General features: G+C 35.8%; 1 protein-coding gene across 3 annotated transcripts in view; it reads left to right on the top strand.

The window, feature by feature from the left end:
• DPP8 (dipeptidyl peptidase 8) overlaps positions 1-18,474 on the top strand; it is a 67,025-nt gene that overhangs the window by 23,308 nt on the left and 25,243 nt on the right. For all 3 annotated transcript variants that reach the window (XM_026008676.2, XM_026008796.2, XM_072738836.1), the window contains exons 5-12: positions 1,881-2,054; positions 3,551-3,719; positions 10,875-10,985; positions 12,395-12,523; positions 13,122-13,183; positions 16,205-16,305; positions 16,996-17,173; positions 18,051-18,210. In XM_026008676.2, coding sequence (XP_025864461.1) covers positions 1,881-2,054; positions 3,551-3,719; positions 10,875-10,985; positions 12,395-12,523; positions 13,122-13,183; positions 16,205-16,305; positions 16,996-17,173; positions 18,051-18,210 — 1,084 coding nt within the window. The remainder of the gene's footprint in view (positions 1-1,880; positions 2,055-3,550; positions 3,720-10,874; positions 10,986-12,394; positions 12,524-13,121; positions 13,184-16,204; positions 16,306-16,995; positions 17,174-18,050; positions 18,211-18,474) is intronic.

Raw genomic sequence — 18,474 nt, 5'->3', positions numbered from 1 at the left:
TTTTTTTCTCTCTTATAAATTTCTATATTCAGCTTTCTATATTTTAGATTTCTGGACCATTGCTGTTCATTCTGTTTATTCATGTTTTAATTTTTACGTATCTGGTAAAACTAACCTTGTTCCCCATAATCTTTTTCAAGGTTCTTTTTATCATCTTGTTATTATTTCAGATTAACAAATTTTATAATTACAAAGTTACGAATTCAGAGTTCTCTTGTGAAAGTTAATATCTTACCTCCGAAATTTCTTGTGTTCTGATTATTAAGCATTAAGACATAGTAAATACAGACCAAGTCCAGTGACATACAGGGAGAATAAGAGGGGAGAAATTAAAATATAATTTCTTTGGGCTTTGGGCTTCAGCGGAAAGAAATGCTTCAGTATCTTAAGAGATATTTAAGGAGATCAGAATTCATAAAACTATATATTCATTGAATTAACAAGTTTTTTCTATTGGAGCCTAACACATGGACAAATGTATATACATGTAATTAAGTATTTAATTTTAAAAAAGTGATACAATGAACACGAAGTACTGGGTGGGTTTTTAGCAAGATTCCCAGGTTATCTCCTGTGTAACCTCACCTAACATTATTTTAAGTTTGCAAGTACACACATGTGTTTGTCATCCTTGAACAGTGTTTACTTTCAGTGTGCTTAGTTTTGGAATGATTGTTATTTCTACCAATAAACTCCTCTATATTTCTTTTTAAGGTATTCTTGAGAGAGAAACCATGTCTACTTCCCTTATTTATCATACTCAAAGTATTAAGAGCTTGTAGAGAAAATGTGGATGTAAATTTTTTGTTAGCACTTAGTATATTTGTTTTCTTTATATTCCTTTTTAAATTTTATACTTATATCAAAAATAATATTTCTAGCTTAGGAAGTCCCCTTATTATCATCAGTCACTAATTACAAATAGTCTTTGAGAGAGATTTTAACAGATGCTGCAGGTTGGAAAACAAAATGACAGAGATTCTGTTAATTTGTGTGTTTTTTTTAATCTATTTCTAGTCAGAAATACTAAAAAAACATGAGTAACAATACCATACCCAAATAAGTAAAAGAAATAGTAACTCTTATATAAATATCAAGGAAGAGGTAACTGTATACCATAGTGGATCAGGAAATTTTCCTTGGCAGGGTTGAATCAGAGATAAGGTTTTGGGATAATGGTAAAACTTGGATGGATGAAAGAAAAATAGCCTTTCAGAGGGGCACAGTGGAACAGACAAAGGCCAAGAGGCAGAAACTCCTATATTGGGTTTTATGTCAGTGACATGACCAGCCTGATCTAGGGTTTTATTAGAAGAGTATTAATAGATCTGGTGGGAAGATATTAATGACAGCTGATACTTGACAACTTACTCTATGCCAGTCATTGTGTTAAACGCTTGACATGTTTTTATCTAAGTTAATCTTTACAAAGCTGAAGTAGGTGATATATTACTATTTTGAAAGTGAGAACAATTACTTTTGAAGAAATTAAGCTACTTCCCAAAGTCAGATTTCTAGTGATGATCAAAGCCTAGATTTAGACCACTTAGTTTCAATCTGTGCTCTTAACTACATGCAGCACTGCTCACTTATATTTAAGTTGTCAAAGGTCTAAAATGCCAAGTCAGGTGATCAGGCAATTGTTCTTTACTGTATGCAATAATCATCTAAAGACCATTTACCAGGAAATCTTTCAGCAGACTTCTTGAAATTAGTTTGCTGAAAGTTACTGGCATATTTTGGAGTCACTCACCATCTAGAGCCATTCAGCATCAGTAATACAAAAGATGGTAGGATTTCTGTGGAAATTTTTTGGCTAAAAGCAAAAAGCAAGCTTTCTGAAGACTGGAGTAGGTGACTTCTCATTCCTTTTTCATTAGGCAACACTGGACTATGGAATGTATTCTCGAGAAGAAGAACTATTAAGAGAAAGAAAACGCATTGGAACTGTTGGAATTGCTTCCTATGATTATCACCAAGGAAGTGGAACATTTCTGTTTCAAGCTGGTAGTGGAATTTATCACGTAAAAGATGGAGGGCCACAAGGGTTTACTGTAAGTTGGTGTTACTACTTGTTAAATCTGTTTTTGGGTACTAAAGGGTTATTTGCATTCAAATCAGAAAGGTAGTTAAACCAAAAATTTATATTTACCAGTGAGAAATTCAGTAGTAAAGAAAACAAGATATATGAGTATTAATTTCCAAAGTTAAGAATTAATTGTTTTTGTACTGACATTAATAGGTAATTTTTTAAATGCTAAAAACACTTGCTATGTAGGAAGATACAGGTGAAGGGCATCAATGCCCATTTTTCTGAGTAAACGCTTAGGGGGAATTTGAAAGATAATGTTATCACAAGGCAATCTAATTTTGGTTTCTTTAAATACTTAATTCATCTTAATAAATGGTTTTAAATGTTTTGTTTTATTCCACGCAATTCTTTTTTTTCTTATCAATGTTTATTTATTTATGAGAGAGAGAGAGAGAATGAGAATGAAAGGGGGAGGGGCAGAGGAAAAGGGAGAGAGAATCTCAAGCATGGTCCCCACTGAGTGTGGAGCCTGATGTGGGGCTTGATCTCATGACCTGAGCCTAAATCAAGAGTTAGACGCTCAGCATCTGAGCCACTCAGGTTCCCCTCCAAGCAATTCTATATGTGATATTAAAACTTCTTTTAGGGGTGCCTGCTTGGCTCAGTCAGTTAAGTGTCTGCCTTCAGTTCAGGTCATGATCCCAGTGTCCTGGAATGGAGCCCCACGTTGGGCTCCTTGCTCAGCAGGGAGCCTGCTTCTCCCTCTCCCTCTCCCTCTCCATCACTCCTCCTGCTTGTGCTCTCACTTGCTCTCTCAAATGTTAAATGTCAAATAAATAAAATGTTTAAAAAAAAAAAAAAAAAGAACTATTCTTTTGTTAGAATTGTATGATCCTGGCTTTCATTACATCTTTCTGACCAAACTGTTTTATACTGGTAAAACTTATTTTAAATAATAAATATTCAACAAATAAGTGCTAAATAAAAGTATTTAACAAGGAATAATTCTATTAAACAGGTTTAGGCAACAAAATTTATGAAATGCTATTATAATACCTTTATTTACTTTCCTATTGGGGTGCCCGGGTATCTCAGTGAGTTAAGCATCTGACTCTTGATTTGGACTCAGGTCATGATATCATGGGTCTTGGGATTGAGCCTCAGGGGGGCTCTGTGCTCAGTGGGGAGTCTACTTTTCTCCTTCTCCCTCTGCACCCCTCCGTGTGCACTTGTGTGCTCTCTCTCTTGCATGCTCTCTCTCTCTCTCTCTCTCAAATCTTTAAAAAAAATTTTTACTTTCCTAGTAGCCTTAGCTTTCTAATTCATAGTGTATTAAAAAAAATAAAAAGAGTCCAGCCTCATAAGTTAAAGCATGCAAAAGTGTATTTTTCTGAGGAACGATTATCATAGTTGACATTTTACTGGAAATTATTGTTCATTTTATAGGAAGGGTGTTGGCTAATGAATATGTATGTATCATCCTTATACTTGTCTAAAAAATGTTCTTTTCTTTTCTAGCAACAACCCTTACGGCCAAATTTAGTAGAAACTAGCTGTCCCAACATTCGCATGGATCCCAAATTATGTCCAGCTGATCCAGACTGGATTGCTTTTATACATAGCAATGATATTTGGATATCCAACATTGTAACCAGAGAAGAAAGGAGGCTCACCTATGTGCATAATGGTAACACATAGTTCTTCACATATACTTTGCTGAAAAATATTTTTTAAATTTTACTTTTGCTCACTTTTTGAGGTTGAGGCCAAGTAGGTGATCTTTATATTTTAAATTCAAATCTTTAAAAAGAAAAAAGTACAGTGGATAAATAATATGTACCACCTGCATAATGCTACATTGTCTTAATGTTCATTTTCAGATAGCACAACAGTAGCATCTCTGATATGATTGTTTCTTTAGCTTACTGAAACTGCCAGAATTTCCCCAAAACTATTTTTATTAAAATAAAATATCAATTAAAAAAAGTTAATCTGATTTTTGGAAAGCAAACAAAAACCTAATATAAAAAATTTATCTTCCCTTTTAGGAGAGCATACTTAGTTTTTGTCATAATAGGAAAAACAAAACTTTGTAGAATTGTGTGTATTGTGGAAATATTTAATTTTCATTTAGGTGATTATAGTAATACTAAGCACTGCTCAAAGCACAGAAAAGATGTAGATGTTTTCCTCTAAAGCTTTCATACAAACGAAAGATGGGGAATACTGTATTGCTTTTTCTTTGAACACATAAAACAGTTTAAGTTAAGCTCCACAGTGAAGGATGGTCACTTTCAAAATTCATTTGTTCAACTCTTGCTTAATATACTGTTCACAAAGCTGATTTATTGGGCATCTTTCTTAATAAATTATTTTAGAATATAATAGTGTATTGACAAAAACATTTTTTTCATTAGGATAATTAGTGTTATAAAAGAAGCCTTTTCCTAAACAATTTACATTGGTAGAAAAAACGCTGAATTAGAAGTCAGGAAATCTGTTCTAGCTATTCAGTCAGTCAACAAAAATACATTAAGTTCCTGTGCACCAGATAACATGGCAGGAACTAAGGATACAGAATTGAATAAAACATAACCTGGGCCCCTCAAGGAGACTCTATGAATAGTAAAACAGAGTGATAAGCAAACGTAGGGTGTTATGAGAGATCAGTGTGGGGTGGTGGTTAGGAAGAACTTCCCAGAAGAGAGGACACCTGACTGGCATCTAAATTGATCTTAGATGTGACTGTACATTAACCAGTTCATTCGATGTGAGGGCACCCCATGAGAAAGTTCTTAATGCAGAAGGTGGTATGTGTGAGAAGTTAAAAGCAGTCTGATGGTTCTAAAGCATAAGGTATGAATCAAGAAGGGAAAGGTAAGGCTGGCTGATAAAAAAAAAAGCTAAGACAAGGGTTGACTGTATCATGTAAATCAATAGTCTCTAGCATGATGTGGGGGTCCACTGAAAAGAGTTTAGCAATTGGGTAGTGTGGTCAGAATCATAGATAAATTGTTCTGGATACTTCATGAAAGTTGTATTTGAAAAGCACAAGATTAGAGACAAGGACACCAAAACTTGACTGTTGAACTTATCCAGGTTTAAGTGGTCTAAAACTCTATAGAGCATCAGATAGACAAAAGAGAATGGAGTAGGGAACTTTTTAAGTGAAAAGTGCATGTTTTGGGGCTACCTGGGTGGCTCAGTCCATTAAGTGTCCATCTCTTGATTTTGGCTCAGGTCATGATCTCAGGGTCTTGAGATCAAGCTCCACATTGGGCTCCACACTCATCTGGGAGTCTGCTTCCTACTTCTCCCTCTCCCTCTGCCCTTCACCCCTACCTCCCTGCCAGCATACTTTCCCCTTTCCCCCAAATAAATAAGTAAGTAAATAAATATTTTTTAAAATCCATGTTTTGGGTCTCCATTTGAAGTCCAGGAATCAGAACAGCTACCCATGGCAATAGACGGATTAGATTAGTGATTAGTAAATCTGAGTTGGAAATCCTAGCCATTTCTTCACGCTGTCAACAAACATTGAGCACTCACTATATACTAGCTATCCTACTTGTGGTTTGGGAGTACAAAGCTCTAACAATAACCAATAGAATTAAGATTTTTTTTTTTTTTTAGTCTATATTTTCTTCTGTAGAATTGTTTTTCACACAGGGTTATTGTGAAGATTGAATTTAGGGGCGCCTGAGTTGCTTAGTTGATTAAGTATCTGATGCATGATTGCAGCTCAGATCATGATCTCAGTGTTGTGAGATGGAGCCCTGCATCGGGCTCCATGCTGGGCATGGAGTCTGCTTAAGATTCTCCCTCTCCCTCTGCCCCTATCTTTCTGTCTCCCTCCTTCCCTTAAAAAAAAAAAAAGAAATTGACAGAATTTATTTATTTATTTATTTATTATTATTATTTTTTAATGTATGATAGTCACAGAGAGAGAGAGGCAGAGACACAGGCAGAGGGAGAAGCAGGCTCCATGCACCAGGAACCCGATGCAGGACTCGATCCCGGGTCTCCAGGATTGCGCCCCGGGCCAAAGGCAGGCGCAAAACCGCTGCGCCACCCAGGGATCCCAAATTGACAGAATTTAAAGTAGAAAGCACTGGCACCCTGCAGGATGTTATAATATTGTTTTTATTATTTTGCTTTCTGTGCATATAGCTATATGGTATTTATTATTTTTAAGATTAGTATACTAGTTAAAAATGTAACCTAGAAACAGACTGTCTGAGTTTGAGTTCTAGAACTGTCATTTTTTAGTTCTGTGGACTTTAATAAATTATTTAACCAGTGTCTCAGTTTCCGTATCTGAAAAGGTATGTTACTATAGTGTTTTTATGAGGTTATAGTGAGTTCATTTTTGTGAAGTGTTTAGGATGATGTCTGAAACATAGTAAGTGCAATGTTTTTTGTTTAAGTAGAAAGGTAGGTACAGAGTGTGCATCTTCACTCTTACTCTGTTTACAATAAGTTTCTAAGTGAAAGTCTGGTTCTAGATGGGTTTAGTCAGTGAGTGTGTGCATGTGTTTATTTTCTGCCTAGTAGGAAGAGAAATATAAAAGTAAGGGAGTACCAGCCTCTACTCTCAAATGATGTATTGACATATCAAAGAACAAAGCGATACCTTTTATTCATTTAATAAATAGCTCTTAATAATTGAGGTCCATAGTAAGTGAAATGGAGATAGAAATGAGTGGTACCTATTCTCACATCCAAAAGAAAAAGAGGGCAGCCCGGGTGGCTCAGCGGTTTGGCGCCGCCTTCAGCCCAGAGTGTGATCTTGGGGACTTGGGATCGAGTCCCATGTCAGGCTCCCTACTTGGAGCCTGCTTCTCCCTCTGCCTATGTCTTTGCCTCTCTCTGTGTCTCTCATGAATAAACAAATAAAATCTTAAAAATATATATATATATGAAGCAATATGGTTGAGTATAACTTTGGGGTAGTTGAAAGATCCAAGAGAACCAAACACTGGCTTTGCCTATGTCATTAATTCAAAAATTCAAAAAAAATCTTGAAATCTGAGCTTAGTTTTCACTGGCTTGGTGCTAAAATTCATTTGGTGGCAAAACCTGTCCTGAACTGACCTGAGGATATTTATAATTTTAATCCTACTTAGTGTGTCTATTCATAAATTTGCTGCAAGAATATTGGTGTATTCAATTACAGGGTATTAGATTACCCTGCCAGAGATGTTACATAATTATATAGTAGATGTATGAAAAATAGGAAAAATCCCCCCAAATTCTGAGTTCCAAACACTCTGGACTCAAAATTTTTGGATAAGGAATTATTGGTTCACGTTGCATATTTGTTTCAGACAATATATAGAAAATACAGATTAGCAAAAACTTGAAACTTGTCTACAGTACTAAAATCACTTATGAGATATTATCATACACCTATTAGGCTGGCTAAAGTGAAAAATACTAACAAATGTCAGAGAGGAGCATTCATACATTGTTAATAAGAATATAAAATAACAACAAATACTGGTGGCTCAGTTAGTTAAGCGTCTGCCTGTGGCTCAGGTCATAATCCCAGGATGCTGGGATCAAGTCCCACAGGGAGCCTGTTTCTCCCTCTCTCTCTACCTGTCACTCCCCTGCTTATGTGCTCTCTCTCTGTCAAATAAATAAAATCTTTAATAATAATACAATCACTGTGGAAAATGTGGCAGTTTCTTATCAAGTTAAGCACTTAGTGAGCGCCTGGGTGACTCAGCGGTTCAGTGCCTGCCTTGGGCCCAGGGCATGATCCCGAAGTCACGGGATTGAGTCCCACATCAGGCTCCCTGCATGGAGCCTGGTTCTGTCTCTGCCTGTGTCTCTGCCTCTTTCTCTCTCTGTGTCTCTCATGAATAAATAAATAAAATCTTTAAAAAAAATACTTAAAAAAATAAACACTTAGCAAACTACCCAGTCTTTCCACTCCTAGGTCTTTATTTAAGGGAGGGCATACACCCACAATGATCCCTATACAAGAAAGATTATAGCATCTTTATTCATATTGCCAATAACTGGAAGCAGCCCAGATGCCCGTTAACATATGAATGGATAAAAAAGACTATGGTATACTATGGAATACCATCTAGCAATAAACAGGAATGAATTATTGATACATGTAACAACACTGGTGAATCTAAAGAAGCAGACAAAGGACATCACTTACATGATTTTCTAGAATAGGCAAAACCAACCTGTGGTGACAGAATTAGATTAGTGGTTCTGGAGTGAGAATGGGCATTGACTGAGAAGAGGCCTGAGAAAACATTCTGGGTGTTGGAAATATTCTGTGTCTTGTTAGGAAGTGATTCATTACACAAATATATTTTTCACAAATAATGGTACACCTAAGATTTTGTAAATTATAAAGCAATTAAAATATTTTTTTCCAAATACAAAGAAATTCTTACCCATAGTGTGTCTCATTATTTGGAAAGAATATAAACCACATTTTGGTTTGTATCCCAACACTTTTTTAAATATATGTTTGCTTAACATTTTTTTAATGAAATTAGTGTATACATGTCTTCTAGTAATAATGCTTTTTTATTTTTATTTTATTATTTTTTAATAATGCTTTTTTGAAATCCAAGTATATTAGAAACATTTCTCCATGTCATAAAATCTCATAAAATTGTGGCTTTGTGGTTTTGATGGGTTTATTTATTTATTTTTTTAAGCTTTATTGATGGGTTTATTTTTATTTTTTTAATAATTTATTTTTTATTGGTGTTCAATTTGCCAACATACAGAATAACACCCAGTGCTCATCCCGTCAAGTGCCCCCCTCAGTGCCCGTCACCCATTCACCTCCCCCCCCGCCCTCCTCCCTTTCCACCACCCCTAGTTCCTTTCCCAGAGTTAGGAGTCTTTATGTTCTGTCTCCCTTTCTGATATTTCCTACCCATTTCTTCTCCCTTCCCTTCTATTCCCTTTCACTATTATTTATATTCCCCAAATGAATGAGACCATATAATGTTTGTCCTTCTCCAATTGACTTATTTCACTCAGCATAATACCCTCCAGTTCCATCCACGTTGAAGCAAATGGTGGGTATTTGTCATTTCTAATGGCTGAGTAATATTCCATTGTATACATAAACCACATCTTCTTTATCCATTCATCTTTCGATGGACACCGAGGCTCATTCCACAGTTTGGCTATTGTGGACATTGCTGCTAGAAACATCGGGGTGCAGGTGTCCCGGCGTTTCATTGCATCTGTATCTTTGGGGTAAACCCCCAACAGTGCAATGGCTGGGTCGTAGGGTAGGTCTATTTTTAACTCTTTGAGGAACCTCCACACAGTTTTCCAGAGTGGCTGCACCATTTCACATTCCCACCAACAGTGTAAGAACGTTCCCTTTTCTCCGCATCCTCTCCAACATTTGTGGTTTCCTGCCTTGTTGATTTTCCCCATTCTCACTGGTGTGAGGTAGTATCTCATTGTGGTTTTGATTTGTATTTCCCTGATGACAAGTGATGCGGAGCATTTTCTCATGTGCATGTTGGCCATGTCTATGTCTTCCTCTGTGAGATTTCTGTTCATGTCTTTTGCCCATTTCATGATTGGATTGTTTGTTTCTTTGGTGTTGACTTTAAGAAGTTCTTTATAGATCTTAGAAACTAGCCCTTTATCTGATACGTCATTTGCAAATATCTTCTCACATTCTGTAGGTTGTCTTTGAGTTTTGTTGACTGTATCCTTTGCTGTGCAAAAGCTTCTTATCTTGATGAAGTCCCAATAGTTCATTTTTGCTTTTGTTTCTTTTGCCTTTGTGGATGTATCTTGCAAGGAGTTACTGTGGCCGAGTTCAAAAAGGGTGTTGCCTGTGTTCTCCTCTAGGATTTTGATGGAATCTTGTCTCACATTTAGATCTTTCATCCATTTTGACTTTATCTTTGTATATGGTGAAAGAGAGTGGTCTAGTTTCATTCTTCTGCATGTGGATGTCCAGTTTTCCCAGCACCATTTATTGAAGAGACTGTCTTTCTTCCAGTGGATAGTCTTTCCTCCTTTATCGAATATTAGTTGACCATAAAGTTGAGGGTCCACTTCTGGGTTCTCTATTCTGTTCCATTGATCTATGTGTCTGTTTTTGTGCCAGTACCACACTGTCTTGATGACCACAGCTTTGTAGTACAACCTGAAATCTGGCATTGTGATGCCCCCAGCTATGGTTTTCTTTTTTATTTTTTTTTTATTTTTTTTTATTTTATTTATTTTTTTTTTTTTTGGTTTTCTTTTTTAAAATTCAATGGGTTAATTTTTAAAGCAAGAGTTCCCTGTACACTATTTGCTGGAAAGTGTGAAACAGTTATAAAAGCTAAAATGTTCTAGTTGAATGGAAGAAAGGGAGGTGGGAGGAACAATGAGATTACATGATGTGCAAGACCCATACTAGGTGTAAAGTTGGACTTTTCTGGGTGTAAGTTACAAGTCACTGTGACCCTTTACATGGTTTTGTTTTGTGTTTTTTCCATGATGCTAATGAAATGGGGAAATACTAACTGATATTTATGGAGAGCATATTTTGGTTCAGGATGTGTTTTAAGTACTTTATGTGAATTAACTCATTTAATCCTAACAACCTTATGTGATACATTTCTTATTCCCATTTACAAGTGGGACACTGCAGTGGAATGAAGTTGGGTGATTTGCCCAAGGTCAGTAAGTAAATGATGGAGTTCGGGTTTAAATCTAGTCCATTGGCTCCAGAGTTCACCATAATACTACAGTTGCATTTCAAAATAAGCTAAATCATTGGGCTTAGTACCTATGAAAAGATAGAGAACTTCCTGTGATAATCTTGCTGTTTATATTTGTCCAGAACTAGCCAACATGGAAGAAGATCCCAGATCAGCTGGAGTTGCTACCTTTGTTCTTCAAGAAGAATTTGATAGATATTCTGGCTACTGGTGGTGTCCAGAAGCTGAAACAAGTAAGGGGATTCAAAATAATATAACTTAATTAAAATATGAGATTCAACTGGCAATTAGTTAAGTGCACAGATGCTAAGTCCTGAATAGTAGATTATGAAGTCATGAAGATTGGATCCTACCAGTAATTATTTAGAATATAAATAATATAAAAAAATGTTTTGCCATAACTGTTTGTTAGAATAAGATTTTTTTTAAGATTTTATTTATTTATTTGAGAGAGAGAGCAAGCAAGCAAGAGAGAACATGAGCAGGGTTGAGGGGGAGGAGCAGAGGGAGAGGGAGAAGCAAGCTCCCCACTCAGCAAGGAGCCTGATAGGGGCTCAGTCCCAGGATTCCAAGATCATAACCTAAGCCGAAGGCAGACCGTTTAACCAACGAAGCCACCAGGTGCCCCCTTAGAACAAGATTTTGATATGAATTAGAGAAACCATTAAAAGAATACTGGACTCTTTAAATAGCATTAGGAGGCACCTGGGTGGCACAGTCGGTTGGACATCCAGCTCTTGGTTTCAGCTCAGGTCATGTTATTGGGGTTGTGGGATTGAGCCCCACACTGGGCTCCATGCTCAGCACAGAGTCTTCTTGGGACTCTCTCTCCTTCTCTTTCTGCCTCTCCACACTGCTCTTGCTCTTTTTCTCAAATAAATGAATAAAATCTTTTTTAAAAATAGCATTTATTTTGTTATAACAAATATTATAAATATAATTGAGTAATTCATTTTTCAACAAGGAATGCATTTTAAGGTATGCAGGGACTGGGCAGCCCCGGTGGCTCAGCAGTTTAGCACTGCCTTCAGTCCAAGGTGTGATCCTGGAGATCTGGGATTGAATCCCGCATTGGGCTCCCTGCACGGGCCTGCTTCTCCCTCTGCCTATGTCTCTGCCTCTCTCTCTCTCTCTCTCTCTCTCTTTCTCTCTCTGTGTCTCCCATGAATAAATAAATAAAATCTTAAAAAAAAAAAAAAGAAAGAAAAGGTATGCAGGGACTGAAATCCTTCATAAGTGCAAGTTTTAAATGTGTATAGGTACAGGGGCACCTGACTCAGTTGGTAAAGCATGTGGCTCTTAATCTCAAGGTCGTGAGTTCAAGGAGTTCAAGCCCCATGTTGGGCATGGAGCCTAGTTAAAATTTAAACATATATATGAAAAAAAAAATAAACATATATATGTGTGTGTATATGTACATAATTATTTTCAGGTTTTGCCTTCCTTTAACTAGCAGAAATAGTTTAGTAGTCACTCACCTTCCTAGTGCAAAGGCTGGTGATAGTTTCATACACAAAAGGCAGCATATTTTGTACATAAATTATTTTTCACTTTGGGAAATATACTGCTAGAAGGAATGGTTAGTTACGATTACTCTCTGGAATAATTCTTCTAGATTTTCAATATTTAAATTTCTTTTAAGCTCCCAATGGCAGCAAAATTCTGAGAATTCTATATGAAGAAAATGATGAATCTGAGGTGGAAATTATTCATGTTACATCCCCTATGTTGGAAACAAGGAGGGCAGATTCATTCCGTTATCCTAAAACAGGTACTATATTCCATCAACATTTATATTCACTCATTTCTACTTTCCAAACAAGATTCTCTCTGCATTCATCCAAAGAATGGTCAATATTGATAAGTTAAAGCCTTTAGTGAAGAAGGTAGGTTATTCATTGTCACTGAAGTAGATTTCCTAATTACAAGCTGATCTTATTATTTAATTATTTTCTATTTAATTATTTTCAAAGGTTGGGAAGTGCACAAAGCTGGTTACTACAAGTAATGAGAAAAAAAAAGGAGTCTTTGCTATGAAATAAAGATTTTTAAGGGATTATATTCTGAATAAATCAGTCATTTTTTTTCCTGTTTTGCTGTTTGCCATATTTCAATTACAAAATGATGCAGAATTTCTCTTATTTATTGCACACTGACTCTTATATTTTCCAGTCTTTTTTTTTTTTTTTTTTTATCTTTTGATACCTATGTTGAGAATTATGAATTTGAATTGGAGTTTTGAGATTCTTATAAAGCCTTGATTCTACAATATTCTTGACTTAACTAAAGTGTCAGGGGGGTTGATCTGACAAAATTGGTTTGAATAATTTTGGATATGCATTACTATTCATTTATGTCTCTTTCTAAAGGCACAGCAAATCCAAAAGTCACTTTTAAGATGTCAGAAATAATGATTGATGCTGAAGGAAGGGTAAGTATAAAATGTTGAGCTTTTTGTGTAACCTAACTAGTCTGTTTAGTAAATATCTTAGATACATTCTTTAATTTTTTTTTAACTCAGTTCTTTTTTTTAATTTAAAATCAATTAATATATAATGTCTTATTGGTTTCAGAGGTAGAGGTCAGCGATTTATCAGTCTTTTTTTTTTTTTTTGGCCTCCTCCCCTCTGACTTCCGGGAAGCCGCCTCACCCGGGATCCCTCCGCGGCGCGCGGCGCGCGGCGCGCGGGGCCGCCCCGCCGCCCGCCGCCCGCCGCCCGCTGCCCTCGTCTCCCCCGCGCCTTGCGGAGCGCGCCAGGGATTTATCAGTCTTATATAACACCCCAGTGCTCATTACATCACATGCCCTCCTTAATGTCCATCACCCAATTATCCCATCCCTCCACCCCCTTCCCCTCCAGCAACCCTCAATTTGTTTCCTATGATTAAGGGTCTCTTATGGTTTGTCTCCCTCTCTGATTTCGTCTTTTTTTCCCTCTCTTCCCCTGAGTTCCTCTGTTTCTTAAATTCCACATGTGAGGAGATCGTATGATAATTGTCTTTCTCTGATTATCTTATTACACTTAGCATAATACCCTTTAGTTCCATCTCTGTCATTGCAAATGGCAAGATTTCATTTTTCTGATGGCTGAGTAGTATTCCATTGTATATATACACCACCTCTTCTTTATCTGTTCATTTGTCGATGGACATCTGGGCTCTTTCATAGTTTGGCTATTATGGACATTGCTGCTTTAAATATTGGGTTGTGGGTGCCCTTTGCAATACATTTATATCTTTGGAGTAAATCCCTAGTAGTGCAATTGCTAGATCATAGGGTAGCTCTGTTTTCAACTTTTTGAGGAACCTCCATGCTGTTTTCCAGAGTGGCTGCATCAGCTTGCATTCCTACCAACAGTGTAAGAGGGTTCCCCTTTCTCCACATCCTTGCCAACATCTTTCGTTTCCTAACTCATTAAACATTTTAGCCATTCTAGTGGGTGTGACGTGATATCCCATTATGGTTTTGATTTGTATTTCCCTGCTGCTGAGTGATGTTGAGCTTTTTGAACTTACTCACCTTGCTGAGGTATCTGTAGACCATGATTTCAAGTTGACCTGATCTTCTGCTTTGAAACTTTTTGCTGGTTCCCAAGATAAAAATATAGGGATGTGCATATTTATCACTCCTTTCCAAAAGTTTTTCCTCTTTACTATTGTTAATTCTACAGATCAATAGTTAAAAAAAAATAGTAGTCATTGACTAGGACTTACATTCTGTGTTAGATAGATGTCCCACATTTGTGTTGTACTGCTTCTCAACTGGACAGTCAAATGCTTATAAGCTGAATGCACGCAAGATTAACTGAAAAACAGTCTTCTTGGGGTACCTGGGTGGCTAAGTCAGTTAACCATCCAACTCTTGATCTCAGATCAGGTCTTGATGTCAGGGCTGTGAGTTCAAGCCCCCTTTGAGCTCCATGCCAGGTGTGGAGCCTGCTTACAAAACAAAAACCAGTCTTCTCGGCTAGACTTTAACAGCTTTATTGAGATGTATATATTCACATATAATACAGTTTATTTGTTTAAATAATACAGTTTATTCATTTAAATTTTAGAATGACTTTTAGTATATTCACAGAATTATGTAACCCATCACCATAGTCAATTTTAGAACATTTTCATCACCCCAAAAAGAAACCCCACATTCCTTAATCATCACCCTCCAACCTTCCTATATCCCTTAGCACTGAGCAACCACTAGTCTACTTTCTATCCATAGATTTGCCTATTCTGGTCACTTCATATAAATGGATTCATACAGTATCTAGTCTGGTTTTTGTCACTTAGCATCATGTCTTCAAGTTCCATCTATATTGCACCATTTATCAGTACTATCTTGCTTTTTTTTTTTTTTTTTAAGTTTTTATTTATTTAAGTAATCAACACAGGGCTTGAACTCACAGCCCCAAGATCAAGGGTCATATACTCTTCCCACTAAGCCAGCCAAGGGCCCCAGCACTTTCTTTCTTTTTATCACCCAGTAATATTCTATTGCATAGCTATACCACATTTTATTTAACTACTCATCAGTTTTGGACAATTAAGGTGTTTCCACTTTTGGCTATTAATGAATAATATGACCATGAATCTGTGTATATGTTTTCATTTCTCTTGATAGATACCTAGAAGTGGAATTGTTCAGCATATGATAGCTCCGTGTTTAACCTTTTGAGAAACTAACTACCAGACTATTTGCCCAAAGTGGTTGCACTATTTTACATTCCCATTGTGGGAGTTTCCAATCTCTCCACAAATCCTCATCAATACTTATATTGTTTGTCTTATTTATTATAGTCACCTACTAAGTGTGAAGTTGTATCTCATTGTGATTTTGACTTAAATTTTCCGGCTGGCTAATGACATTGAGTATCTTTTCATGTGCTTATTGACCATTTGTATATTTTTGTTGGAGAATTATCTATTCAGATCCTTTGCCCTTTCTTTTTTTTTTTTTTTTGCAACTTAATTTTGTGTGTTGGCTAGATTTTTGTTGTTGTTGTTGTTGTTGTTGTTGTTGTTGGCTAGATTTTTAAAGGAAAAAAGTTTACTTGCTTAGGGCCATTTCACTAATATATTACAGAAATCACATATTAGGCTAAAATATAGGGAACTAGGGACAGTAGTTTTTCTTTGATACTAGAGTCTAAATAAAGTAATTAAAATGTGTTTTGACAAGTTATTAGCAAGGGCTCTGTTAGTATAAACTCATGGAAAAAGACCTGTAAACTATACTAATTCTTGTGCTTAAAACTTTTTTAGGCATGAATAGCACAGCGGTGTAGGTAATCCACAACTTACTGCTGGTTTTGCTCTATCCCTCATGCCTTTTTAAAATACCTAAATCTGAAAAAATGTCATGCTGTTAATGATTATGATTTAGGTAGACTAGTAAACTAGTTAATGATCTGACTCTTCTGTAACTTGATTCCTTTTATTTCTTTCTTAATAGATTATCGATGTCATAGATAAGGAACTAATTCAGCCTTTTGAGATTCTGTTTGAAGGAGTTGAATATATTGCCAGAGCTGGATGGACTCCAGAGGGAAAATAGTGCGTATGTTAAATTGTCACTTCTTTACAAGTAATTTAGAATCCAGAACTTTAGAAATGTTTACCTTACTACGCTTGCTGCTTGCCCTTCAGTTGGAGATGCCTTTATTATGTAAATTTGCAGAGTTGTTATTTCTGCACAGAGAATTTGTCCTGAGCTAAATGGGCTTGTGGATTTGTAATTCTATATGCAATTACTGCGTTGTAATGCCGTCTCTTACATAGCCAGTCATGGTTTTAGTGTTTTTTTGTGTGTGTATGGTTAAATTGTACGACTTTAAGGCCCACATGAAGGAACCTATACTTTTTCTATTATATAATTTAAGCAAAAGTTTTTGTAGAGTTTTATGTGAAGGTGATTTCATATAGTTCCTAAGGTAGGCAATAGGAGTTTCACAAGGCCGGAAATTGTTGGCACTAAAGGGAGAAAACAATTTCATAGGTCATCTGTGGTTTTAAGAGTTTAAAGAAAACCACGTTTTAAAAAACTCAAGCCTAACTTTAGAAATAAGTATACAATAAGCTAATACTTTTAATTAGCCGCTTCTAGGTGATAATCTAACATTTACTAAAGCAATTCTTTATGATTACAGAAATAATTGATGGGTATTAAGGAAGAGAGTAGGGGGATATTCATTTTCTGAGAGCTTGCTTTATTTTTGGTGCTTTTTTGTTTGTTTGTTTAAATAGTGCTTGGTCCATTCTACTAGATCGCTCCCAAACTCGCCTACAGATAGTGTTGATCTCACCTGAATTATTTATCCCAGTAGAAGATGATGCCATGGAAAGACAGAGACTTATCGAGTCGGTGCCTGACTCTGTGACGCCACTAATTATCTATGAAGAAACAACAGACATCTGGATAAATGTATGTATGTTTTCTGTACTCGGTTACATATTTTCTCAGAATGCTGAAGCAAGTGAAGTTTCATAGCAAACTATCAAAATGAAATTTTAAAATTCAAAGTAACCATGAATGTTATTTGCTTAGTTTGAACATTTCAAATTGGAATGATGGTTGCAGAATGGAATGGTTTGTAGATAGAAAGTAGATGTCATAATAAAAAAGATATCATTGAAAAAAAAAAAAACATAGATGTCATTGAAATGACATCTTCTTGGCTACAAATTTGCCCTTATTCCTGGACACATCAGGTATTGAAAACAGCATCACAGTGCCTCTGAGGAGGACTAGAAGAGACTTTTAAGTTGACAAACTATACAGAATTTACCAATCTGTGATTGAGTTTTTTAGTTTCCAATTTAGTGGGAAAAAACTTAAGATACAAAATAAATAAAGCCAGATCACTCTTTGGCTGAGTACAGGCTTCATATTATTCACCTTTCAACTGTTATAATATTTCTCTTTGGAAAAGAAAAGTAGTAAGATTTTAGGTAAGAATAAGTAATAATATTCTGTAGTAAGATTTATATCATTAAACCTCATGCCATGTTTCAAAGGATTACAGAGATGGTGAGCAAGAAAAAGCTTTTGGTCATATTTTTCTTTTTTCACCATTTGGGAATATTTATTTCTCAATGAAAGAAGTCTATGACTAAATTAAGATAAATCTGAAAGGACCAGACCAAATCTATATTAGAAATGTACAGTACCCACTAGCACTGCCAGTTATTTACATTCCAAAATGTATTTACCAAGTAATTCTTTTTTCTCTAGCTTAATTGAATTGTTTATGTAGTATTTTCATTAATGTGTATAGTAAATTAAGCTATTCATTTTACAGATCCATGACATCTTTCATGTTTTTCCCCAAAGTCATGAAGATGAAATTGAATTTATTTTTGCCTCTGAATGCAAAACAGGTTTCCGTCATTTATACAAAATCACATCCATTTTAAAGGAGAGCAAATATAAACGATCCAGTGGTGGGCTGCCTGCCCCAAGTAAGAAATCCATTTTTATTTGAAATATATATATACATATGTTGGGGGCAGAAGGTGGGAAGGCAAGGTAATATAATGTCTCTTTTGCATACTTTATAAACATTAGTACTTGCTTCATTAAACAATACATAAATTAAAAATATACATATATGAAATCACAGGACAAATTGGCTGATAGATAATGTAAGGAACTACTAATAGTGAGTAATCTCTGGGAGTGGAATTACTTATTTTTGCTTTCTACTTTTGCCTTGACTGTAATTT

The sequence above is a fragment of the Vulpes vulpes genome, chromosome 15 (genome assembly GCF_048418805.1).
Source record: "Vulpes vulpes isolate BD-2025 chromosome 15, VulVul3, whole genome shotgun sequence".
NCBI classification, from domain to species: Eukaryota; Metazoa; Chordata; class Mammalia; order Carnivora; family Canidae; genus Vulpes; species Vulpes vulpes.
This window is presented reverse-complemented; position numbering and strand designations above follow the sequence as displayed.